This window comes from Aquarana catesbeiana, linkage group LG12 (assembly GCF_042186555.1).
Source record: "Aquarana catesbeiana isolate 2022-GZ linkage group LG12, ASM4218655v1, whole genome shotgun sequence".
NCBI classification, from domain to species: domain Eukaryota; kingdom Metazoa; phylum Chordata; class Amphibia; order Anura; family Ranidae; genus Aquarana; species Aquarana catesbeiana.
Genome location: NC_133335.1, coordinates 126,417,075 through 126,444,430, shown reverse-complemented (window position 1 = coordinate 126,444,430; position 27,356 = coordinate 126,417,075). Strand labels below are relative to the sequence as shown.

Below are 27,356 nucleotides of genomic sequence, written 5' to 3'. Positions count from 1 at the left end.
GCACAGTTGGCTGCATATTATGGACACAGTTGGCTGCATATGATGGGCACAGTGGCTGCATATGATGGGCACAGTGGCTGCATATGATGGCCACAGTGGCTGCATATGATGGGCCCAGTTAGCTGCATTTACTGGGCATAGTTGGCTGCATATGATGAGCACAGTTGGCTGCATATTATGGGCACAGTTGGCTACATATGATGGGCACAGTTGGCTGCATTTGCTGGGCACAGTTGGCTACATATGATGGGCACAGTGTCTGTATATGATGTGCACAGTGGCTGCATATGATGGGCACAGTTGGCTGCATATGATGTGCACAGTGGCTGCATATGATGGTCATAATTAGCTGCATATAATTGGCAGAGTGGCTGCATATGATGAGCACAGTTGGCTGCATTTTCTGGGCACAGTTGGCTGCTTATGATGGGCACAGTGGCTGCATTTGATGGCACAGTGGCTGCAATTGATGTTTTTGTTTCAGTATTTTTCTGAATTTTTCAGTTCGTTTGCGCCCCCACAACAAAAATTTTGAGCACCAGCCGCCACTGAATTTGAATTGAATTTGGTTTTATCATGAAATGTTCTGTTCTTAATGCTGCACATCTACTGGAGGTTCACCAGTTCTATTAATATGTTCAGCAGTTCCCTTTAATCACTAGAGAGCGTGGGAGCAGTCCTAGTTCTGTCTCCATTAAGGGTGCACGGGCGCCGCCCCCTCTCTCCAGCCACCCCCTCTATGTAAAATAGGAGGATTCATGCAAGCACCTGATTAGAGACATAGGCACTAATAGGCTTCAAAAAAGGCGAACTGCAAGCGCAGAGCATTGGGCTCGCAGTCCACCCAGGCATGTTAGAAAAGCAAATTAATAATTGCCTTTTTAACACTGAACCGCCTCTCTGCCAATCAGGAGGCACGGATCTAATAACGGTCACTTGATTGGCTGAAGGCAGAGGCGATCCCATTGGCCGCCTAGCAGAACAGGAAGAAGAGACGCAGGGAGAATACAGGAGCCATCGCCTGACCCGTGCTACCCATCCCACAGCTTGCCGCTGTCACCCACTGCCTGACCCGCCACCCCTTAGGGTAAGTGCCAGGCAGACAGCGGGCAGGCAGGCGAGTGGGGGGGGGTCACAGTGGCTGCATATTATGGGCACAGAGGCTGCATATATTAGGCACAGTTGGCTGCATTTGCTGGGCACAGTTGGCTGCATATGATGGGCACAATTGGCTGCATTTGCTGGGCACAGAGGCTGCATATGATGGGCACAGTGGCTGCATATGATGGGCACAGTTGGCTGCATATTATGGACACAGTTGGCTGCATATGATGGGCACAGTGGCTGCATATGATGGGCACAGTGGCTGCATATGATGGCCACAGTGGCTGCATATGATGGGCCCAGTTAGCTGCATTTACTGGGCATAGTTGGCTGCATATGATGAGCACAGTTGGCTGCATATTATGGGCACAGTTGGCTACATATGATGGGCACAGTTGGCTGCATTTGCTGGGCACAGTTGGCTACATATGATGGGCACAGTGTCTGTATATGATGTGCACAGTGGCTGCATATGATGGGCACAGTTGGCTGCATATGATGTGCACAGTGGCTGCATATGATGGTCATAATTAGCTGCATATAATTGGCAGAGTGGCTGCATATGATGAGCACAGTTGGCTGCATTTTCTGGGCACAGTTGGCTGCTTATGATGGGCACAGTGGCTGCATTTGATGGCACAGTGGCTGCAATTGATGTTTTTGTTTCAGTATTTTTCTGAATTTTTCAGTTCGTTTGCGCCCCCACAACAAAAATTTTGAGCACCAGCCGCCACTGAATTTGAATTGAATTTGGTTTTATCATGAAATGTTCTGTTCTTAATGCTGCACATCTACTGGAGATCCACCAGTTCTATTAATATGTTCAGCAGTTCCCTTTAATCACTAGAGAGCGTGAGAGCAGTCCTAGTTCTGTCTACATTGGTAGGTGGTGGGCATTGCGTGCGATCGCATGGACGCCTGGGGCCTCTGCTGGATGATCTGGCAGATGCCCGCTCTGGCTGCTTGCCATGGGCCGGTTGGGTCTCTATGTGAGCCCTTCTGTGCTGTGCATGTATGTCGCTTTGCTAACTTGAGTGAGCCCCTGCGCTGTGTGTGATTGCTAGGGTTGGCTCCACCTGTTGTTTGTTTATTTGCAGGACATGACGGCAATGTCATCTGGCTCCTCCTCTTCTGCCCTCTGCATGGACTCCTGGGTCTTGTAGGCGAGTGGAGGGCGCCACCTATTGGCACATCTCGTTCACGCACAATCAGTGTAATGTCCTTATCCCTCCACTGAAGGCTCCGACATCTCTCCTATAATGTCTTGATCCCTCCACTGGAGGCTCCGATATTTCTCCTGTAATGTCTTTATCCCTCCACTGGAGGCTCCGACATTTCTCCTGTAATGTCTTTATCCCTCCACTGGAGGCTCTGACATTTCTCCTGCAATATTATCTTTCCACTGGGAGCTCTGATATCTCCACAAACTCAGTCGCAGATTGATGATGTCACAGCGACATCATCCGGCTCCTCCTCTTGTCCCTACTTAAACAGCCGATGCCATTCGCTTGACTTTGTGCTAAGAACCTGATGCCAGGTAAAGATCTCCAACAGAAGACTGCCGTCATCTCTCTCTATTGGGCCGGTCAGAGCCCCAACTATTATCTCTCTTTTAGGCCGGTCAGAGCCCCGACTATCATCTCACTTTTGGGCCAGATAGAGCCCCATCATCCATCTCACTTTTGGGCTGGACAGAGCCCCTTCCTCTCTAGTAGTCAGAGACTATCCTCTGCCCTACCCACAGTCTACTTACTTTGCCTGAAGAAAACCTTACCTGTTCCTTTCCACATAGGAGACCAGTACATCTCTCAAGAAGCCACTGGGTGACCCCATCTCGTGGCTGTGTATTACCACTCTAAATAAAACCGATTGTATTTCCAAACTTATCTGAGTCTTCCTACCTGATAGCTGTTAAGGTTAAAGTTAACTGTTAAGAATATAGTATTCATAGACTTCCGAAGCTGTGATCCACACAATCCAACATAGTTCACTGCCTGAAGCATTACAGATAGCACAAACCTCCTACCAAAATGAATAAAATGGATCCATTGGAGGTAATTACACACCTGGGGGTGTTCAATCAGAGACTTGACGCTCTTTCACAGATGGTCTCAAACCTCTCAACTGAGAACCAGACTCTCCAATCCTATGTCACTGATAACTTCCCTATTCGGGTTACACACCCCGACACCCCAGAACCGAAAATAAGCCCACCAGACATCTTATCAGGGGATAGGAGAAACTACAAAGAATACATTAACGCTTGTAAACTGTTGTTTGACATGAAACCATGAACTTATTACACAGACAGAACAAAAGTCTGCACAGCCATTTCCTACCTTAGAGGGGAACCCCGAGCCTGGGCAAACACTTTCATAGAGAAAGAAGATCCAATCCTAAACTCATTTAGTAACTTCAGGGCCGCCATGGATCTATTATATGATGACCCCAGCAAGCAGATCTCCGCTGAGTCTGCCTTAGGTGCTCTGCGACAGGGAAAAAACCCTGTTGAAGATTACATCGCCAAATTTAAACGGTGGGCCACTCAGTCCGAGTTCACCCAAAAAAATCAGTTCCGGCTAGGCTTATCAGAAACCCTGAAGGATGAACTAGCCCGCACTACAATACCCCCTACATTGGATGCTCTTATTCTCCTCAGCATATCCATTGACAGAAGAATGTGCGAACGGAAAGCTGAGTGAATCTCAGGGGTCTCCTATTCGGTTCCCGTCGGCCATACCACGGAGTCTGTGGATCCCATGGAGATTGGTGCAATTAAGGGACCACTTTCCCCAGCCGAGAGGTCTAGGAGAAGGTCTATTCAGCTCTGAATGTATTGTGGAGCGCCACATCACATCGCTGAAGACTGCCCCCTACTCAGGAAGAAATGACCGGGTAAGTCAGCTTACCTATGCAAGCTAATAAACCCCCACTTACCAGACTCTAACTATTTCAAAATTCTTGTCATTCTGCAGTGAGACCAAACCCAAATTACTCTCGAGGCTATGATTGACACTGGAGCATGTGGAAACTTCATAGATTCACATATTGTTAAAACCAATAAAATTCCTATATCCACTAAATGCAAACCTGGTCTCTCTTAGACTTATTGACGGAACTACTTTAACCTCAGGTCCCATCACTACACAATCGCAACCTCTGCTTATGGTAACAGAAAATACACATATAGAATACATCTGCCTAGATATGATATCGTCTCCCCATTTCCTTCTCATCCTAGGTCTTCCCTGGCTGCATATACACAAACCCACTCTACATTGGGAAGACAGCAGTGTGCTCCTTACCTGTCAATATTGCCAGGAGACATGTTACAAAGAGACTTCTTTATCTCAGGTGGAATCACTGCCCCCAGCGGAAGTCAACCTGGTACCTAGGGCATACCAAGATTTCGCTGATGTCTTCAGCAAAAAGAATGCAGAGCTTCTACCCCCACATAGACCATATGATTGTCCTATCAAGTTACTCCCAGGCAGCAAAATTCCTTTTGGACATATATATTAATTATCACAGCCTGAATTGGCCCATCTAAAAGAATATATAGAAGAAAATTTGAAGAAAGGTTTTCATAAGACCATCCACCTCACCCGCAGCAGCAGGCATGTTTTTTATCCGAAACAAGGATCAAAGCCTACGTCCCATCATCGATTATAGAGAACTGAACAAGATCACTGTGAAAAATAGATACCCCCTTCCTCTCATCCCAGAATTATTGGAACGTCTGCAAATGGCGAAGTTGTTTACCAAACTTGATTTGAAGGGCGCGTATAATCTGGTCAGAATCCGTCAGGGTGATGAATGGAAGACCGCCTTCCGCACTCGTTACGGTCTTTATGAGTACCTGGTTATGCCCTTTGGCTTGTGCAACGCACCTGCCACTTTCCAGTTCCTCGTGAACGACATTTTCAGGGACCTTCTCGATGTTTGTCTAGTAGTATATCTAGATGACATACTTATATACTCTGACAACATCTCAGACCATCGCAAGCATGTCAGATGGGTTCTCTCTAGGCTGGGCACACATAATTTATATGTCAAATTAGAGAAGTGAATTTTTGAGTCCAACACCGTCACATTCTTGGGTTACATCATTTCCGAGAAAGGCATACAGATGGATCCTGGTAAAATCGAATGTATGCAAAAATGGCCCAGACCCCTGAATAGGAAGGCACTTCAAAGATTCCTAGCATTCGCAAATTTTTATCTTAAATTCATAAAAAATATTTCCTTAGTTAACCATTAACCCAACTAACCAGTATTCACACCAACTATGCATGGAATACCTTAACTCAGGAGGCCTTCAATACCCTGAAATGTCGGTTCACCACTGCGCCCATCCTACGCTTACCAGACCCTAAGCTACAATATATCCTGGAGGTAGATGCCTCCCATCTGGCCCTAGGGGCTATCCTATCCCAAAGATCGTCCATTGATGGACCGCTTCACCCTGTGGTCTACCATTCCCGATTCCTTACTCCCCCTGAGATCAATTACCCAGTAGGAGAAAAGGAGTTTCTAGCAGTGAAATCCACCCTGGAGACTTGGAGACACCTACTTAAGGGTACCTCACTACCCTTCATAGTGTACTCTGACCATCAAACCTCCAATACATTCAGCGCAACAAAACACTCTCCTCCAGACAGATACGCTGGGCTCTTTTCTTCGATAGATTCCACTTTGTCATCACCTACCGACCTGGATCCAAAAATGGAAAGGCTGATTCACTATCTCACCTAGAAGAACACCAAGGTACAACTGGCAGAAATTTCCAAATCATCCCACAGCAGAAAATTTTATGCACCATTTTGACCCTCAAAGAGGAATTGCAGCAGGCCCTAACCTCAGAAAACCCACCAATGCAGTTAGAGACAGATGAAGAAGTGTTCCTCTACAAAAATAACAGGCTGTACGTACCGACTCCTCTACACCATCGAATTCTTCGACTTACTCATGACGTACCCCTAGCTCGGCATCCTGGCATCACCAGGACCCTTGATCTCCTTCACCGCCACTTCTGGTGGCTGAAAATGGAGGAGTCAGTAAGGGAGTATGTGTCCTCCTGTGAGACTTGTGCCCACTGTAAACACGAATCTCGACCCCCTTTTGGTCTCCTCACAAGTCTCCCTATACCCGAAAAACCATGGCAGGCCATTTCACTTGACTTTATTGTTGAGTTACCCCGCTCAGGTGGTTACAACACAATCCTAGTCGCAGTCGACTACCTTACCAAAATATAGACTAAAATATTCCGCGCTTAGGATGGTATGTGAAAGAGAACTGCAGCCCCCCCAAAAATTGGAAAACCACCGAAGTGTAATCCAAAAGAAAATATTGAAAAACTCTAGTGGGGAATGTGGCGCTGTTCATAAAGTGTGTGTTAGTAGGGAGTGTATGGTGATAATATTATGATAATAATGTGAGAAAAACTATAAATGGATGTAAAACAAAATCAGGTGCATACCATAAATATCAAACGTCACATAGTGTAAAAAGCAGAGGTACAAATACGTTGTGAATAATCATGTAAGAAATACGTGAAAAAAACGCAAAAAAATCTCTAAAGGATGCACAAATAACAACAATGGTGTAGTGAGTAATAAGTATACTGGTGCACCAAAATAATCATAAATCAAATCATAATTTGAGATTTTTTTGCGTTTTATTCTTTGCATTTTAGCTTACTCACGTCACCAACACGCACACTCACTTGTTGGTATAATTTATTTTTTTGATCGCACGTATTTCTTACATGATTATTCACAACATATTTGTACCTCTGCTTTTTACACTATGTGATGTTTGATATTTATGGTATGCACCTGATAGGTTTTGTTTTACATCCATTTATAGTTTTTCTCACATTATTATCATAATATTATCACCATACACTCCCTACTAACACACACTTTATGAACAGTTCCAATGCCTCTACTGCCGGTTGAGGTTAACGGCCAGGTGGAATACAAAATCGCTCAGATCCTGGACTCCCAGCTATATAGAAACCGCTTACAGTATTTGATCCATTGGAAGAACTACGGTCCACAGGATGACTCCTGGGAACCCGCCTCCGAGGTTCATGCCCCACGGCTTGTCCGCCTCTTCCATTCTCACAATCCTGACAGGCCTGCTCCCTTGGCCCCCAGGAGGGGTCCCTCAGGGGGGAGTCCTGTAATATCCTTATCCCTACACTGGAGTGATCCCTCCACTGGAGGTTCCGACATTTCTCCTGTAATGTTTTTATCCCTCCACTGGAGGCTCCGACATTTCTCCTATGATGTCTTTATCCCTCCACTGGAGGCTCGGACATTTCTCCTGCAATATTCTTATCTTTCCACTGGGAGATTTGATATCTCCACAAACCCCGTCGCAGATTGATGACATCACAACAACAACACCCGGCTCCTCCTCTTGTCCCTACTTAAACAGCCAACGCCATTTGCTTGACGTTCGTGCTAAGAACCTGATGCCAGGTAAAGATCTCCAACAGAAGACTGCCGTCATCTCTCTCTATTGTGCCGGTCAGAGCCCCGACTATCATCTCTCTTTTGGGCCGGTCAGAGCCCCGACTATCATCTCACTTTTGGGCCGGTCAGAGCCCCGGCTATCATCTCACTTTTGGGCCAGATAGAGCCCCGTCTTCCATCTCACTTTTGGGCCAGACAGAGCCCCTCCATCTTCCACTTGTTGGGCCAGACAGAGCCCCTTCCTCTCTAGTAGTCAGAGACTCTCCTCTGCCCTACCCACAGTCTACTTACTTTGCCCGAAGAAAACCTTACCTGTTCCTTTCCACATTGGAGACGAGTACATCTCTCAAGAAGCCACTGGGTGACCCCATCTCCAGGAATCCACTCACTGCAAGTATCTTTACGTTTCCTATAAACTTTATCCCTGTGTAGTGCTACTAAGCTTAAGTTGCCTCTGAAGCTCCCCATTGTGGCTGTGTATTACCACTCTAAATAAAACCGATTGTATTTCCAAACTTATCTTAGTCTTCCTACCTGATAGCTGTTAAGGTTAAAGTTAACTGTTAAGAATATAGTATTCATAGACTTCCAAAGCTGTGATCCACACAATCCAACACAGTTCACTGCCTGAAGCATTACAATCAGTGACGTCAGATCGAGTGGGGGATACATAAGGCCGGCTTTCCAGCATACCCGAGGAAGGGGCACAAGTCAGAAATTCATTGCTTCAGCTGGGTATCCAAGCAAATACCTAACATACAAGATTTGGAGCAGTTAACTTTGTAAAGAGGCACATCACTAAATTGGATGAGGAGGTCGGCTAGGGTGGATACTGATTGGGTTCAATTCATAAGGGCAATTATTACGTCATCAGCATAAAGTCCTATTTTATGAGTGGTACTACCTTTTTGTATGCCATCTGAGGGGGGTGCATTCTAATTGCCTCTGCCAATGGCTCCATTTTGATTATCTTTCTTATCCCTTCCTAGTGCTGGATTGTACTGTATGTGGTTACAAGAGTAGATTTTCTCTTCGAGTTTTCAAGGCTGTGTTTATTGTGTTGATAGTTTTGTCCTTGTAACCTTTCTTATGGAAGGAGTCTGCTAGTGTTCTCAGATTTATCTCAGTCTTCTGGGTCTGAACATATTGGGTGGTATCTGATAGCCTGGCTGTGTATGATGGCCCGTTTAGTGTGTTGGGTGTGAAAACTGGAACTGTGGAGATAGTTGCATCTGTCAATGGGTTTCCTGGATATCGAACTGTGAAGCTTGTCATTCCTGATGTATATTTTGGTGTCTAGGAAGTTGACAGGTGTGTTTGAATAATCCATTTTTATTTTGATTTAACAGTGAAAAATGTTGATCAATGAGTAAAACTGTTTTAGATTTTCTTCACCTCCCGTTCATATGATGAAAATATAATCTATATAACGATAGTATCTGTATGGCTTTTGTTGTATGCTGTTCAGGAATTTGTCCTCCAGGTCAGCTATAAATAAGTTTGCATTTTGGGGTGACATTTTGCTTCCCATAGTAGTACCCATATGCACTGAAGTCATTGTTGAAAGTGAAGTAGCTGTGTGTAATGCCCCGTACACACGGTCAGATTTTCTGATGGAAAATGTCCGATCGGAGCGTGTTGTCGGAAATTCCGACCGTGTGTGGGCTCCATCGGACATTTTCCATCGGATTTTCCGACACACAAAGTTGGAGAGCAGGAGATAAAATTTTCCAACAACAAAATCCGTTGTCGGAAATTCCTATCGTGTGTACACAAATCCGACGGACAAAGTGCCACGCATGCTCAGAATAAATAAAGAGATGAAAGCTATTGGCCACTGCCCCATTTATAGTCCCGACGTACGTGTTTTACGTCACCGCGTATAGAACGATCGGATTTTCCGACAACTTTGTGTGACCGTGTGTATGCAAGACAAGTTTGAGCCAACATCCGTCGGAAAAAATCCTAGGATTTTGTTGTCGGAATGTCCGAACAAATTCCGACCGTGTGTACGGGGCATAAGAATGAATTCAATGAGCTGTGTAACATCCACAGCAGTGTATTTGTGGTTTGGTGAATATGATAAGAATCGGTAACATGCAGCCAACCCATCCTTGTGAAGGATGTTACTTTACAGAGATTCTACATACATAGTGGCTGGAAGTGTATTTGGTGGTAATTGTTGTATATGGTTGAGCTTGTTCAGAAAATGAGTTGTGTCTTGCAGGAAACTCGCAGTATTCATGACTGGTTTTAACATTTTTTCTATGAGGCCTGAGATTTGTTCTCAGGCAAGTGTATTCATACCTGTTATGATGGGTCTGCCTGGATTTCCTGGCTTGTGAATCATGGGCAGCATGTAGAATTCCCTCATTTCTGGATTGTTCGGAATCGCATTGACAAGTTCTGAATGTAGGCAGGTGTCAGGACTGGGCTCAGCCCTTCCTTCTCTGAGCTGCCCACTCAGCTGTCTGCTAATAGACTTGTGCACAACGGAAAAATTTGTTCAGTTTCGGTTCGTTATCATTTGTAAAATACATAATTTCGTTCTGTTATATTCGTTATGTTACGTTAATATGTTTTCAGACAATTCGTTATTATTCGTAGAGTGTCGATATACTGAATCTCGAATCATGTTGAATTCTTTCGTTATATGCGCTATAATTTCGTTTGTATTCGTTGAAATTCGATATTTATGTATGTATATATATATATTCGTGATAATGATTCGTAGTTTGGAAAGACATTTGTTTATTGAATCTTTTAACATACACAATGACAATATTTCTTCTCTGCTCAAATACAATACAACACCCTTTTCACTCAGTTCTCAGGAATGCACTTTGCCAGTAATCCAACCTCCAGCACAAAATTAATCAGCTGATTGGACTGTAAGATTTACTTTGAGTTGACCTTTTGCTTCATTAGACTTTTATCGAATTACCAAATCATGTCGAATTCATTCGTTATATCCGCTATAATTTCTTTCGTATTCGTTGAAATTCGTTATATTTTTATTTATTTTTATTCTGCCGAATTTCGATTCGTTACGAAACAAATTGCACAAGCCTATTGGCGAATTGCCAGCTCCCATCTCTCTCCACAGTTACCCAGCTGTTGTTGATCCTGCTTGTCAGTCCTGCTTACTTAAAGTCATCCAGCTCACTTGATCTCTGCCTTCGCCTTTGTCAACATCACAGAGACTTTCTCCTGCGTTCCTGTTAAAGACTTGCTCAGCTGACGTTCCTTCTGGCTCCTGATTCTGCTTGCTGTACTACTACGTTTATCTCTGGCTCTCTGACATTTGCTTGGCTGACTACCCGATCCGGTTACTGAACTCTGGCTTGATTTGACTACGCTTACTCTGTTTACCTTATTCTGTTTTACCTTATTCTGTTCACCTGGAAACTCCCACTGTGGCTGCTCCGGTACAAACTGAGTTGCAGGCCGTCCCTGCTGCTGCGCCAGTCTCTGTGCTGGCACCCGCCTTGAGTATTACCTCTATTAGAGATATGTCTGGTTCCGCTCCGCTTCCCCAGCGATTTGGGGGTGATCCAGTTCAAAGCAGAGGGTTTCTCAACCAGGTTAAGAGTTACTTTGAGATGCTGCCCCAGGCGTTTCCCAAGGACAGAAGCAAAGCAGGTTTCGCGACATCTTTGCTTTCTGGGAGAGCCTTGGCCTGGGCAAACCCTCTATGGGGGACGCAAAAACCTGTTGTCTTGAGTTACCCTGACTTTGTGGCCTCTTTTAAAAGGGTATTTGATGTTCCCGCACTCCGTTTCTGCTGCCAAGTGCCTCATGTCCATTAGACAGAGTAAGAGAACTGTTGCCGACTACACCATTGAATTTCGTACTCTGGCAGCAGAGGTTGCTTGGAACAATGAGACCCTCGTGGCTGCTTTTTCTCATGGCCTCTTGGATTTCATCAAGGATGAGATGGCAGCCCGAGATATACCCACTGATTTGTCAAATCATAAACTTTCCAAACCAGAAAGAACAGTCCTCTCCAAAGGCCTCACATTCTGCCCAACCACCAAACTGGACAATTTACAGTTATTGTCAGATATGGAGGAATTCTTCAGGAGACTAAGGCTCAAAGAATATTTTCACAGTAATGAAAGGAATCCTATGACAATGGAGTGCGACAAAAAGAAAAAAAAAACAGCAACTTCACACCCCCACAAGGACGCAATCCCAAACTGGACACCTATATTGGTAACTTTAGACTGCGAGTTACATCCTTGATATCCACCCAGCAGAAGAAAATTTTCATATAATCTTTCTCCACAGGAGCGAAGGACTATACACGATTTACGCAATAATTAAAGTTTTTATGATTTGACAAATTGATGATTCCAGTTCCTCTGTTATATCCACATTTTCAGTCAGGTCAGGATTTACACAAGGGATGTCCTGGGATTCTGGATTAGATTCCAGGTCACTGATAGCAGGAGGTATAGATGTTGTGTTGGTTTTATGTTTAGGTTGTGTCCAAAAGGACTGCTCTTGGTGTAGCTTCTGGAGCTTTTTTTTTCTTTTGCTTCCTATTCATGGCAAATTTTTGCAGTTGTCTATGTAAAGTTTCGATTTCATTATTAATTTAGTTGATGTTTTTAGGGTCCCATGATGTTAGGGTTTCAAACACTGACTGCTTTTGTTTCCTGATTGTTACCCTTTTAGCATACAGTTTGTGAATGAGGTTGTTCCTTAATCTTTAACTGGTATGTCTGCAAAGTCCTTCTGAAAGAAATATTCCAACAACCCCCAATACTGGCATTCAGACAACCACCCAAACTCAGACATAAACTAATAAGTAGGAAATTTCATTCTGATATGAAGTCAAACATAATAGAAGCAAACCCTGTAATACTGTGTAACCAAATTAATACATCTAAAAGTGGACCTTTAATATCACAGGGTCCCCCAGTCTACAGCTCTCCCTCTGTCTTATCTCACTAACTAAGCTAGTTGTATTACTATTGCCATGTACATTTGTGTGTGTGTGTGTTTTTTTCCCCTTTGCCTCAGAGATTGTCTTTTTTTAACATTCTGCTAAAACCTTTGTGAATTAGTTGAATTAGTACTGTTTGGACCTTAAAAAAGGGGACATACACCAAAAGCTTGTCCTGATAAATTGTTGTTAGTGAAAATAAAAAAGTATCATGGACAGTACTCATTTGTTTCTGTTGCAAGAGCACTAAGACGACTACAATCACCTCAAACAAAATGCAAACTAAGCGAACAGAAGAAAAATTGAGATAAAAAAAAATGTTTGGTGTGACTACCATTTGTCTTCAACCCAGCATCAATTCTTACACTTGCACGCTTTGTACACTTGCACAAAGCCAGGGATTTTGTAGGATTAGAATCAGGGGTACTATTAACCAATTATATCAAGCAGGTGCCAATGATCATCAATTTCATATGTAGGTTGAAACACAACCATTAAATTGGTTGTACACCCTGTACAACCACTTTTACCTACAGGTAAGCCTATATTAAGGCTTACCTGTAGGTGCTTGAAATATCTACTCTCCACGGTTTAGGAGATATTTACAAAAGACCCGAGTGCCGATGTCATCGGCGTATGCGCACTTTAGAAAGGGCACATCGTGCCGTTTCTAATAGGGGTCATGCCTTGACTAGCGCCTCCCGCGCGCATGCCTTTACCTGACCGGTTTCGTCGCAATAGGACTTCTTCTGGGGCGAAGAAGGACTATTGCGACAAAACCGTTCGGGTAAAGGCATCCTTTCCTGATTTCATGTTTGCATGTCAGTGCATTACTTGAATAAAACCTAATTTTAAGGATATACACTATGTGGCGTTTATCTCTTTGCTGATACATTCCACTGGGTACTACGATCTGAGACCAGAGGAGTATCGTTTTCCATGGGACAGTGGGATGATTCCTCCTGCTCTTTGTATGCTAAGGAACAACCACAGATGGAGCATATAAGATTTATGAGCCCCTTTTGACCACCCATAATAGGTGGTCAACACTCTCTGGTAAGAGTACATCCTAACTTATGGTGGTGGTCTATTCACGTGGTGCAGGAGCTGAGTGAATTAGAACTTCTGCACATATTCATACTGTGAAGGCATTTCATTGGTATCGTTTTGAAGACACATGGACTGATTTCCTTTTTTCATTTTCAAGCGCAACACATATGTTTTTTATTGTATGGAACAACTTACCTGCCGAGTTCCTTCAAAAACTTTGTGCAAGTGTACCTAGGAGAATTGATGCTGTTTTGAAGGCAAATATTGATTTGATTTGATTTGGATTTCTCTTCTACTCGTTTACTTTCTATTTTTCTATTTTGTTAATAGATAAAAATATTAACACTTCCATTTCTGAATGCATTCTTAATTTACAGCATTTTTTTCACACATGCCTAAACCTTTTGCACAGTAGTGTGTATATATATATATATATATATATATATATATATATATATATATTTATAACTTCGAATATTTGCCCAAGCTATTATTGGTACATAAACTCTGAGTTGTAATGTCTGAAGGATACAAAGAAGGGAAGGTCATGTGACTTCTAAATTCATACATCCCCTTGCAGGGAAAATGTGGCGACCGGACTGGTTTCTTTCCAACAAACTTTGTGCAGAGGGTACGGCTGGGGGAGACAGTCTGGAAGAGCATAAAGACTTTCCATGGGGTCAAAGAACAAGGCCAGCTTACACTGAAAGAAGGACAAGTAAGTGTACTTCATAAGACCCCTAAGTGCTGCTTCTAATAAAATGGACGCTTTCTTTAAAAATGTCTGAAAGTGAAACTGTGTTGTGCATGTAGCGCTTGGTAAATTAGGTTCTCTGTTCTGCACCTCAACTCCAAGAACAACCTCAGCCCCTCAGGCACACATGCTTGAGTGAAAGTTACTGTACGCATTTATAGGATACCTTTAAAGTGACTGTGAATTGGTATCATGAAATAAACAAAGACCGTTTAGTGGTAAATTAACTCAATGTATTAGACTCTGCTAAACAATCTGATCTCTAGGCCAAAGTGACTTAGGTTACAGTTTTGTACCATTAGACTGGAATCCAATTATAAATCAGCAAGATCAAAAAAAAGTAGTGCATTTAAACATTAAATGCAATGTGAATAATAATACTGCAAGTAATCCACTGTGCACTCTAGGAGTATGGTTGCCACCTTCCATTCACCCGGACAGTCCAGGTTTTGAATTACGTGTCCGGGTTTCAGTCCTCCTGAAACCTGGACACATTATTCAGAAATGTAGCTTGGAACAGGGCCTGACAGGAGGGTGAGGGGGCTATATACGCCCCACATTACTATTCTCTTTGGAACACCCAACGGTGTCCCAGGTCTGTCATCCCATAGTATACACCAAAAAATTATTTTTTGCTGTGTGCCGCTAAAGTGTTTGGGTTTGGCTTGAAGAAAAAGTGGCAACCCTATCTGGGAGAATGGCTAGGATATGTTACAATGTCCCCTGAGAGGTACCTTTAAGCATAAGCAATAGGTAAGGGCCCCTGGGTAGCAGCTGTAAAAGGACAGTCTTTAGTACTAACTCTTCAGCTCCCAGCATTGGGTCTCACTTGTACCATTAGTGCACATGAGAATCGTTTTAGTCAAGCCTTCAGACAGCAATAAGACTGCTATATGGCTGTATGGTCAGTCCCCACAGCAGCAGCTCACCAGTCCCAGCGATATTGCAGCTCACCATCCAGTCTCACAAACACAACAATTAGTCCACTCTCTGTTCAGTATGCAGGTGACTTTGGCTGTTGGCACACCTGGACTCAGCACTCAAGATCTTGCTCAGTACACCATAATGCTGCAGTGGTGGTGCACACTGGACAGAGATGTGTACTCTCCGGCCCCCCCATGGCAAGAGGAAGCTGTGTCCTGTCCAAACTGAGAAAATGCTGATCTTTCCCCTCCTACTGCACTCTCCCTCTGCGAAATGCAGTTAAAATGTTTTTAATTACAGTACAGTCTGTCTCTGGACTACAGATCCCACAGTGTAGTGCTGCCTGGCTCAGTCTATTGAAGCCCTTCCTGCTCAGCAGTAGAGTTGAGTGAATTATTCTGTTTGGGCTGAAAATTGGCTGAGCATAAGGGGGTGGGTGCTTTGATGCTTTTACCTATATAAAGACTGTCAAACAGCGGAGCCAGCAGTTGGTGGTTGGCGGGAGCATTTTTTCTTTTTTTCGGGGTGCGGCGAACGGCATGATTGATGATGGATTAACATCAGGGGACACTGTTTTTTTTATTTTTTTTAATAAAGGAAGTGTCAAAGACTGTCTGTGTTTTTATTACTTTTTGACACTTTTTAGTGAATGGGTAAGGGTACTATGTATCCCATACTCATTCACATGGGAGGGGCGGGATCTGGGGGCCCCCCTTGTTAAAGGGGGCTTCCAGATTCCGTAAAAAACCTTTGGCCGCATACCCCCACAACCCCTCTGCCCCATAGCCCCCCTCCCCATGTTGAGGGCATGTGGCCTGGTATGGTTCAGGAGGGGGGGTGCTTGTTCACCCCCCCCTTTCCTGACCTGCCAGGCTGTGTGCTGGGATAAGGGGGACCCCACGCCGTCTTTTTCCGCATTTTTTTTTCAATAGCCGGTTGCCGTTGTTCTGCCGAGAAAGTTCCCATCGGGCGATAAGGACCCCCCTCTACTGCGCAGGCACAGCACTTGCGCAGTAGGAGCCTGTGGAAATAGCCGAAGCCAAATAGAATAGAAATCAGCTGTACACAGCGCCTGTAAGAGGGCCCCTCGCGGGCTCGCTTCGCTCGCCACGATTCGGGCAGGGCCTCGCTTCGCTCCCCACGCTTCGGGCACGGCCTCGCTGCGCTCGGCACTTTTTTATTCTCCCTCTAGGTCCACTTGGATGGTGGGGCTTGAACCTGGACCCAAGGCACAGGAGCCGTGTACAGCTGATTTAAGTTTTTGAGATTCAGCTATTTTTGGTGGCTCCTAGTCATTCGTACTGCGCAAGAGCAGCGCCTGCGCAGTACAGGGGGGTCCTTATCCGCCGGGGGAACTTTCTCGGCAAGACACCTGCAATTACAACTGTGAGGCAATGTAAATGTTATTTGACTCGTTTTTTTTCTTTAGAAATTTCATTTTTGCTGCAGCATGTTCTTTGGATGCTACAAATGCACCACTGTATAGGCACACTAAGGGGACCCCCCCCCCAGGCACTATATTTAGAGGGATTTTTCTTTTTTTTGCACTTTAAGCATAATTAAAATCACTGCTCCTGAAAAAACAATAGTTTTTAAAAACATCTTTTGCATTGATACATGTTCCCCAAGGCAGTTCCCAGACCCCCATACTCCTTTTATGGCCAAAATCTTGCATATAAGTCTTCAAATTGGGCACTTTTTGTTTTTCCTACTCGGCTCCCATAGACTTTAATGGGGTTTACCGTTCAGGTCAGAACATTTCCCCTGTTTGGGAGTTCTGCAGCAAACCAAATGGGGTTTTTGGACCATTTCTATTCAGCAGCTTCCTCCTCTTGCTGATATAGCTGTTAACCAGTTTATCACCACAGAGCAGCAGTTACAGAGAGCAGCCGCAGCAGTCAGTGTTTCTCTCACTGTCCATTCTTAGCCAAGCACCTGGCTACATGCACAATTGATTGTATCCTCTCTTTCTTTCCTTCAGTGCTGTTAGAAAAAAAAAAAAGAAAAAAAATGATTGCTATGATACAGCTTTGTTGTCGGACCACTTTATATATGTCTATTATACACCTAAGCGGTGTTCTCACATACACTATATTAAGTATTGGTATGCCTGCCTCTACAGTGGGAGGTCACGTGACCGCCCGGCAGATATCAGAAGGAGATCTTGGCTCCTCCCTCTGTAGTAATTACATCGGAGGAAGAGAGCGATGGGTGGTCACGTGACCTTAACAACCCCTTTAAGGAATACAGTTCCTTCTGAGCCTGTTAACTGAACATGAAAAGAGCAGTAGAAGACTAGTGAAGTCACCTCTTCACTTCACTCTGCTCTTTCTTTCTATCGGCATGTTCCTTGTTAGAATATTTGCATGTAGTACACCTGATTTGCTCTCAGTCCTGCCCCTCCCTCCCCAATGCTGCTGTAGGGAATTGCAAGATGGTGATACCAAGTCAAGTTTGGGTATTTACGCTAGTTGTATTTAGAAAATTCATATATTAATGTATATACTGTATTGCTGCATAATGTATGCCTTATATATCATGAAGTTCACATTAAAACAATAATTGTACTTCTATATTGTGAAACATTAAGGGAAACCACATTTGTTTATTTTCTTTTGTTTTTGTTTTTTGTTACATGCTTTGCTGCTCAGAATTCACCCAATAAAGGGCCAGTTAGTTGTTTGTATTTGTCTAACAGGCCAAAATTTCCCAGTCCTTCCTGACCAAGACTAGCAGTTTTTTAAAAACGTCATCCCCATGCTGATTACTTATTATCTCTTCAAAAATTGGTCCCTACCAAGCTGCCAGACTTGCAGAGTGGTAATACAAGCAGTGAGGAAAACCTGTTACTCCCACTCAGTTACTCTAATTACATAGTTTATAAGGCCCTATTCAGACCCATGCGGTCCGGTACAGGGCGTTAATGCGAGTGCATTATGGTGCAGTGCACCACAACGCATGGTCATGCCTTATCGTGTGTTGTGTCACTGTTGTGGAAGTGCACCAAGGATGCATTCCATTTAAAATGAATGGCACTGAAATGCACTACCACATAGATGGTGTGCTACCATGCCTTGGGGGTGCCAGGTTGGTGGTAAAAGCAGGCGGTTGAGTCATGGATTTTCTGCCCTCTGACCACCCACCTAAAGAATAACATGCAGCTGCTCAGGGCTGTACACATGCCATGGCCATGATGCTTTGCCTCACGGCAGAAATTAAACCTCCTCATAAACCTCAAGTAAACATGGCTGCTCCTTAACCGCCCTGCAACTGCAAGCAAAGCACACGGTTGTGGTTCGGTTGTTCTGACTTCTAACAGTGATTGCCTAGCAATATTATAAATGTAAATGTAAATTGATTTACTTGGCCCATTAAAACCAACGGAGGTAAATGCATATGTTAAAATTTTGCAAAGTGATCAGATGTGGCTGACACAACTACAAGCAATCTGTTATCATTTTGGACTTCTGGTCTTGCAGTTACTTAAAATGGTTATTAACCCACTGTGACATTTTATATAATCCTCTGTTTCTTGTTATCCTAGGTGATCCTGTGTCTTATTAAAAAAAATGCCCTCTATACCTTATTTCAGAACGCTGTTTGGCGCTTACGTAACCGGACGCTTTTCTCCGCTCTCAATCTGACAGCTAGAGCAGGAGAGGCCGAGATTCCTCCACTGACACCAGTCGGGACGAGAGGAGGAGAGAGCCGGCCTGTCACATGAGTGCTAAACAGTGCTGTGAATTAACTTATAGTCAGCATCGTCTATCTTCTATCATCTATCCTCTATCTTCAATCGTCTATCGTCTATCTGCTATCTTCTATCTTCTATCTCCTATAGTCTATCTTCTATCGTCTATCGTCTACCTTCTATCGTCTTTCCTCTATCGTCTATCGTCTATCTGCTATCTTCTATCTTCTATCCTCTATCATCTATCTTCTATCGTCTATCTTTTATCGTCTATCTTCTATCGTCTATTGTCTATCTTCTTTCGTCTATCGTCTATCTTCTATCGTCTATCGTCTATCGTCTATCTTCAATCTTCTATCTTCTATCGTCTATCTTCTATCGTCTATCGTCTATCTTCTATCGTCTATCATCTATCGTCTATTTTCTATCGTCTATCTTCTATATTCTATCGTCTATCTTCTGTCGTCTATCTTTTATGGTCTATCGTCTATCTTCTATCGTCTGTCGTCTATCTTGTATCGTCCATCGTCTATCTTCTATCTTCTATCGTCTATCTTCTATTGTCTATCTTCTATCGTCTGTCTTCTATGGTCTATGATCTATCTTCTATCATCTATCTTCTATCTTCTATCGTCTATCTTCTATCGTCTGTCTTCTATCGTCTATCTTCTATCGTCTATCTTCTATCTTCTATCGTCTGTCTTCTAACGTCTATCTTCTAACGTCTATCTTCTATTGTCTATCTTCTATCGTCTATCTTCTATTGTCTGTCTTCTATTGTCTGTCTTCTATCGCCTATCTTCTATCGTCTATCTTCTATCGTCTATCGTCTATCTTCTATCTTCTATCATCTATCTTTTATCTTTTATCGTCTATCTTCTATCTTCTATCGTCTATCATCTATCGTCTATCATCTATCTTCTATCTTCAATCGTCTATCGTCTATCTTCTATCGTCTATCGTCTATCGTCTATCTTCTATCTTCAATCGTCTATCTTCTATCGTCTATCGTCTATCGTCTATCTTCTATCTTCTATCTTCTATCGTCTATCGTCTATCGTCTATCTTCTATCTTCTATCGTCTATCTTCTATCGTCTATCTTCTATCGTCTGTCTTCTATGGTCTATGGTCTATCTTCTATTTTCTATCATCTATCTTCTATCTTCTATCGTCTATCTTCTATTGTCTGTCTTCTATCGTCTATCTTCTATCGTCTATCGTCTATCTTCTATCGTCTATCTTCTATTGTCTGTCTTCTATCGTCTATCTTCTATCGTCTATCGTCTATCTTCTATCTTCTATAGTCTATCTTCTATTGTCTGTCTTCTATCGTCTATCTTCTATCGTCTATCGTCTATCTTTTATCTACTATCCTCTATTGTCTATCTTCTATCATCTATCGTCTATCTTCTATCTTCTATCTTCTATCTTCTATTGTCTATCGTCTATCGTCTATCTTCTATCGTCTATCGTCTATCTTCTATCGTCTATCATCTATCGTCTATTTTCTATCGTCTATCTTCTATATTCTATCATCTATCTTCTGTCGTCTATCTTTTATGGTCTATCGTCTATCGTCTATCTTCTATCGCCTATCGTCTATCTTGTATCGTCCATCGTCTATCTTCTATCGTCTATCGTCTAACTTCTATCGTCTATCTTCTATTGTCTATCTTCTATCGTCTGTCTTCTATGGTCTATGGTCTATCTTCTATCTTCTATCTTCTATCGTCTATCTTCTATCGTCTGTCTTCTATCGTCTATCTTCTATCGTCTATCTTCTATCTTCTATCGTCTGTCTTCTAACGTCTGTCTTCTATCGTCTATCTTTTATCGTCTATCGTCTATCTTCTATCGTCTATCTTCTATTGTCTGTCTTCTATCGTCTATCTTCTATTGTCTATCATCTATCTTCTATCGTCTATCTTCTATCTTCTATCGTCTATCTTTTATCTTTTATCGTCTATCTTCTATCTTCTATCGTCTATCTTCTATCTTCTATCGTCTATCTTCTATCGTCTATCTTCTATCGTCTATCGTCTATCTTCTATCGTCTATCGTCTATCGTCTATCTTCTATCTTCAATCGTCTATCATCTATCGTCTATCTTCTATCTTCTATCGTCTATCTTCTATCGTCTATCTTCTATCTTCTATCGTCTGTCTTCTATGGTCTATGGTCTATCTTCTATTTTCTATCATCTATCTTCTATCTTCTATCGTCTATCTTCTATTGTCTATAGTCTATCTTCTATCTTCTATCGTCTGTCTTCTAACGTCTATCTTCTATCGTCTATCTTCTATCGTCTATCGTCTATCTTCTATCGTCTATCTTCTATTGTATGTCTTCTACCGTCTATCTTCTATCGTCTATCGTCTATCTTCTATCTTCTATCTTCTATTGTCTGTCTTCTATCGTCTATCTTCTATCATCTATCGTCTATCTTTTATCTTCTATCCTCTATTGTCTATCTTCTATCGTCTATCGTCTATCGTCTATCTTCTATCGTCTATCGTCTATCTTCTATCGTCTATCTTCTATCTTCTATTGTCTATCGTCTATCTTCTATCGTCTATCTTTTATGGTCCATCGTCTATTGTCTATCATCTATCTTCTATCGTCTATCGCCTATCGTCTATCTTGTATCGTCCATTGTCCATCTTCTATCGTCTATCGCCTATCATCTATCTTCTATCGTCTATCTTCTATCGTCTATCTTCTATCGTCTGTCTTCTATGGTCTGTCTTCTATCGTCTATCTTCTATCGTCTATTGTCTATCTTCTATCGCCTATCTTCTATCGTCTATCGTCTATCTTCTATCGTCTATCGTCTATCTTCTATCTTCTATCATCTATCTTTTATCTTTTATCGTCTATCTTCTATCTTCTATCGTCTATCATCTATCGTCTATCATCTATCTTCTATCTTCAATCGTCTATCGTCTATCTTCTATCGTCTATCGTCTATCGTCTATCTTGTATCGTCCATTGTCCATCTTCTATCGTCTATCGCCTATCATCTATCTTCTATCGTCTATCGCCTATCATCTATCTTCTATCGTCTATCTTCTATCGTCTATCTTCTATCGTCTGTCTTCTATTGTCTGTCTTCTATCGCCTATCTTCTATCGTCTATCGTCTATCTTCTATCGTCTATCGTCTATCTTCTATCTTCTATCATCTATCTTTTATCCTTTATCGTCTATCTTCTATCTTCTATCGTCTATCATCTATCGTCTATCATCTATCTTCTATCTTCAATCGTCTATCGTCTATCGTCTATCTTCTATCGTCTATCGTCTATCGTCTATCTTCTATCTTCAATCGTCTATCGTCTATCTTCTATCGTCTATCGTCTATCGTCTATTTTCTATCTTCTATCCTCTATCGTCTATCGTCTATCGTCTATCTTCTATCTTCTATCGTCTATCTTCTATCGTCTATCTTCTATCGTCTGTCTTCTATGGTCTATGGTCTATCTTCTATTTTCTATCATCTATCTTCTATCTTCTATCGTCTATCTTCTATCGTCTGTCTTCTATCGTCTATCTTCTATCGTCTATCTTCTATCGTCTATCGTCTATCTTCTATCGTCTATCTTCTATTGTCTGTCTTCTATCGTCTATCTTCTATCGTCTATCGTCTATCTTCTATCTTCTATAGTCTATATTCTATTGTCTGTCTTCTATCGTCTATCTTCTATCGTCTATCGTCTATCTTTTATCTACTATCCTCTTTTGTCTATCTTCTATCGTCTATCGTCTATCTTCTATCTTCTATCTTCTATTGTCTATCGTCTATCGTCTATCTTCTATCGTCTATCTTCTATCGTCTATCTTCTAACTTCTATCGTCTATCGTCTATCGTCTATCTACTATCGTCTATCTTCTAACTTCTATCGTCTATCGTCTATCTTCTATCGTCTATCGTCTATCTTCTATCGTCTATCATCTATCGTCTATTTTCTATCGTCTATCTTCTATATTCTATCGTCTATCTTCTATCGTCTATCTTTTATGGTCTATCGTCTATCTTCTATCGTCTATCGCCTATCGTCTATCTTGTATCGTCCATCGTCTATCTTCTATCCTCTATCGTCTATCTTCTATCGTCTGTCTTCTATCGTCTATCTTCTATCGTCTATCGTCTATCTTCTATCTTCTATCGTCTATCTTCTATCGTCTATTTTCTATCGTCTATCTTCTATATTCTATTGTCTATCTTCTATCGTCTCTCTTTTATGGTCTATCATCTATCGTCTATCTTCTATCTTCTATCGTCTATCGCCTATCGTCTATCTTGTATCGTCCATCGTCCATCTTCTATCTTCTATCGTGTGTCTTCTATCGTCTATCTTCTATCCTCTATCTTCTCTCTTTTATCGTCTATCATCTATCGTCTATTTTCTATCGTCTATCTTCTATATTCTATCGTCTATCTTCTATCGTCTATCTTTTATGGTCTATCTTCTATCTTCTATCCTCTATCGTCTATCGCCTATCGTCTATCTTGTATCGTCCATCGTCCATTGTCTATCTTCTATCTTCTATCGTCTATCGTCAATCTTCTATCGTCTATCTTCTATCGTCTATCGTCTATCTTCTATCGTCTATCGTCTATCCTCTATCTTCTATCGTCTATCTTCTATCGTCTATCTTCTATTGTCTATCTTTTATCTTTTATCGTCTATCTTCTATCTTCTATCGTCTATCGTCTATCTGCTATCGTCTATCTTCTATCGTCTATCTTGTATCGTCTATCGTCTATCGTCTATCTTCTATTGTCTATCGTCTATCTTCTATCGTCTATCTTCTATCGTCTATCGTCTATCTGCTATCTTCTATCTTCTATCGTCTATCTGCTATCGTCTATCTGCTATCGTCTATCGTCTATCTGCTATCTTCTATCCTCTATCGTCTATCGTCTATCTTCTATCGTTTATATTTTATCTTCTATCGTCTATCTTCTATCGTCTATAGTCTATGTTGTATCGTCATCGTCTATCGTCTATCTTCTATCTTCTATCGTCTATCGCTTATCGTCTATCTTGTATCGTCCATCATCTATCTTCTATGGTCTATGGTCTATCGTCGATCTTCTATCGTCTATCGTCTATCGTCTATCGTCTATCTTCTATCGTCTATCGTCTATCGTCTATCTTCTATCTTCTATTGTCTATCGTCTTTCTTCTATCGTCTATCATCTATCGTCTATTTTCTATCGTCTATCTTCTATATCCTATCGTCTATCTTCTATCGTCTATCTTGTATCGTCCATCGTCTATCTTCTATCTTCTATCGACTATGTTCTATCATCTGTCTTCTATCGTCTATCTTCTATCGTCTATCGTCTATCTTCTATCGTCTATCGTCTATCTTCTATCGTCTGTCTTCTATCGTCTATCTTCTATCTTCTATTGTCTATCGTCTATCGTCTATCTTGTATTGTCCATCGTCCATCGTCTATCGTCTATCTTCTATCGTCTCTCTTCTATGGTCTATCGCCTATCGTCTATCTTGTATCGTCCATCGTCTATCTTCTATCGTCAATCTTCTATCGTCTATCTTCTATCGTCTATCTTCTATCGTCTATCGTCTATCGTCTATCCTCTATCTTCTATAATCTATCGTCTATCGTCTATCTTCTATCGTCTATCTTCTATCGTCTATCTTGTATCATCTATCGTCTATCGTCTATCTTCTATTGTCTATCGTCTATCTTCTATCGTCTATCGTCTATCTGCTATCGTCTATTGTCTATCTGCTATCTTCTATCTTCTATCGTCTATCTTCTATTGTCTATCATCTATGTTGTATCGTCATCGTCTACCGTCTGTCGTCTATCGTCTATCTTCTATCGTCTATCGCCTATCGTCTATCTTGTATCGTCCATCGTCTATCTTCTATCGTCTGTCTTCTATGGTCTATTGTCTATCGTCTATCATCTATCTTTTATCTTCTATCGTCTATCGTCTAGCTCCTATCGTCTATCGTATATCGGATATCGTCTATCTTCTATCTTCTATCGTCTATCTTCTATCGTCTATCTTCTATCTTCTATTGTCTATCGTCTATCTTCTATCGTCTATCTTTTATGGTCTATTGTCTATCGTCTATCTTCTATCTTCTATCGCTTATCGCCTATCTTTTATCGTCCATCATCCATCGTCTATCGTCTATCTTCTATCTTCTATCGTCTGTCTTCTATCGTCTATCTTCTATCGTCTATCTTCTATCTTCTATTGTCTATCGTCTATCTTCTATCGTCTATTTTCTATCGTCTATCTTCTATATTCTATCGTCTATCTTCTATCGTCTATCTTTTATGGTCTATCGTCTATCTTCTATCGTCTTTCGCCTATCGTCTATCTTGTATCGTCCATCGTCCATCGTCTATCTTCTATCTTCTATCGTCTATCTTCTATCGTCTATCTTCTATTGTCTATCGTCTGTCTTCTATCGTCTGTCTTCTATCGTCTATCTTCTATCTCCTATCATCTGTCTTCTATCGTCTATCTTCTATCGTCTATTTTCTATCGTCTATCTTTTATACTCTATCGTCTATCTTCTATCGTCTATCTTTTATGGTCTATCATCTATCGTCTATCTTCTATTTTCTATAATCTATCGCCTATCGTCTATATTGTATCATCCATCGTCCATCGTCTATCTTCTATCGTCTGTCTTCTATGGTCTATGGTCTATCTTCTATCTTCTATCTTCTATCATCTATCTTCTATCATCTATCTTCTATCTTCTATCGTCTATCTTCCATCGTCTATCTTCTATCCTCTATTGTCTATCTTCTATCGTCTATCATCTATCGTCTATTTTCTATCGTCTATCTTCTATACTCTATCGTCTATCTTCTATCGTCTATCTTTTATGGTCTATCGTCTATCTTCTATCTTCTATCGTCTATAGTCTATCGCCTATCGTCTATCTTGTATCGTCCATCGTCCATTGTCTATCGTCTATCTTGTATCGTCTATCGTCTATCGTCTATCTTCTATCTGCTATCGTCTATCGTCTATCTTCTATCGTCTATCGTCTATCTTCTATCGTCTATCTTTTATCTTTTATCGTCTATCTTCTATCGTCTATCTTGTATCATCTATCGTCTATCGTCTATCTTCTATTGTCTATCGTCTATCTTCTATCGTCTATCGTCTATCTGCTATCGTCTATCTGCTATCTTCTATCTTCTATCGTCTATCTTCTATCGTCTGTCTTCTATGGTCTATGGTCTATGGTCTATCGTCTATCTTTTATCTTCTATCGTCTATCGTCTAGCTCCTATCGTCTATCGTATATCGAATATCGTCTATCTTCTATCTTCTATCGTCTATCTTCTGTCGTCTATCTTCTATCTTCTATTGTCTATCGTCTATCTTCTATCGTCTATCTTTTATGGTCTATTGTCTATCGTCTATCTTCTATCTTCTATCGTCTATCGTCTATCTTGTATCGTCCATCATCCATCGTCTATCGTCTATCTTCTATCTTCTATCGTCTATCGTCTATCTTCTATCCTCTATTGTCTATCGTCTATCTTCTATCGTCTATTTTCTATCGTCTATCTTCTATATTCTATCGTCTATCTTCTATCGTCTATCTTTTATGGTCTATCGTCTATCGTCTATCTTCTATTGTCTTTCGCCTATCGTCTATCTTGTATCGTCCATCGTCCATCGTCTATCTTCTATCTTCTATCTTCTATCGTCTATCTTCTATCGTCTGTCTTCTATCGTCTATCGTCTGTCTTCTATCGTCTGTCTTCTATCGTCTATCTTCTATCTTCTATCATCTGTCTTCTATCGTCTATCTTCTATCGTCTATCGTCTATTTTCTATCGTCTATCTTCTATATTCTATCGTCTATCTTCTATCGTCTGTCTTTTATGGTCTATCATCTATCGTCTATCTTCTATTTTCTATAATCTATCGCCTATCGTCTATATTGTATCATCCATCGTCCATCGTCTATCTTCTATCGTCTGTCTTCTATGGTCTATGGTCTATCTTTTATTTTCTATCATCTATCTTCTATCATCTATCTTCTATCTTCTATCGTCTATCTTCCATCGTCTATCTTCTATCCTCTATTGTCTATCTTCTATCGTCTATCATCTATCGTCTATTTTCTATCGTCTATCTTCTATATTCTATCGTCTATCTTCTATTGTCTATCTTTTATGGTCTATCGCCTATCGTCTATCTTGTATCGTCCATCGTCCATTGTCTATCGTCTATCTTGTATCGTCTATTGTCTATCTTCTATCGTCTATCGTCTATCTTCTATCGTCTATCTGCTATCGTCTATCGTCTATCTTCTATCTTCTATCTTCTATCGTCTATCGTCTATCTTCTATCGTCTATCTTTTATCTTTTATCGTCTATC

At 41.5% G+C, this 27,356-nt stretch overlaps 1 protein-coding gene across 1 annotated transcript in view; it reads left to right on the top strand.

Annotated features, from left to right (window-relative positions):
- The window catches only part of STAC2 (SH3 and cysteine rich domain 2), a 1,070,413-nt gene that overhangs the window by 852,354 nt on the left and 190,703 nt on the right, over window positions 1-27,356 (top strand). Inside the window, exon 11 of the mRNA XM_073608324.1 lies at window positions 14,168-14,305. Coding sequence (XP_073464425.1) covers window positions 14,168-14,305 — 138 coding nt within the window. The remainder of the gene's footprint in view (window positions 1-14,167; window positions 14,306-27,356) is intronic.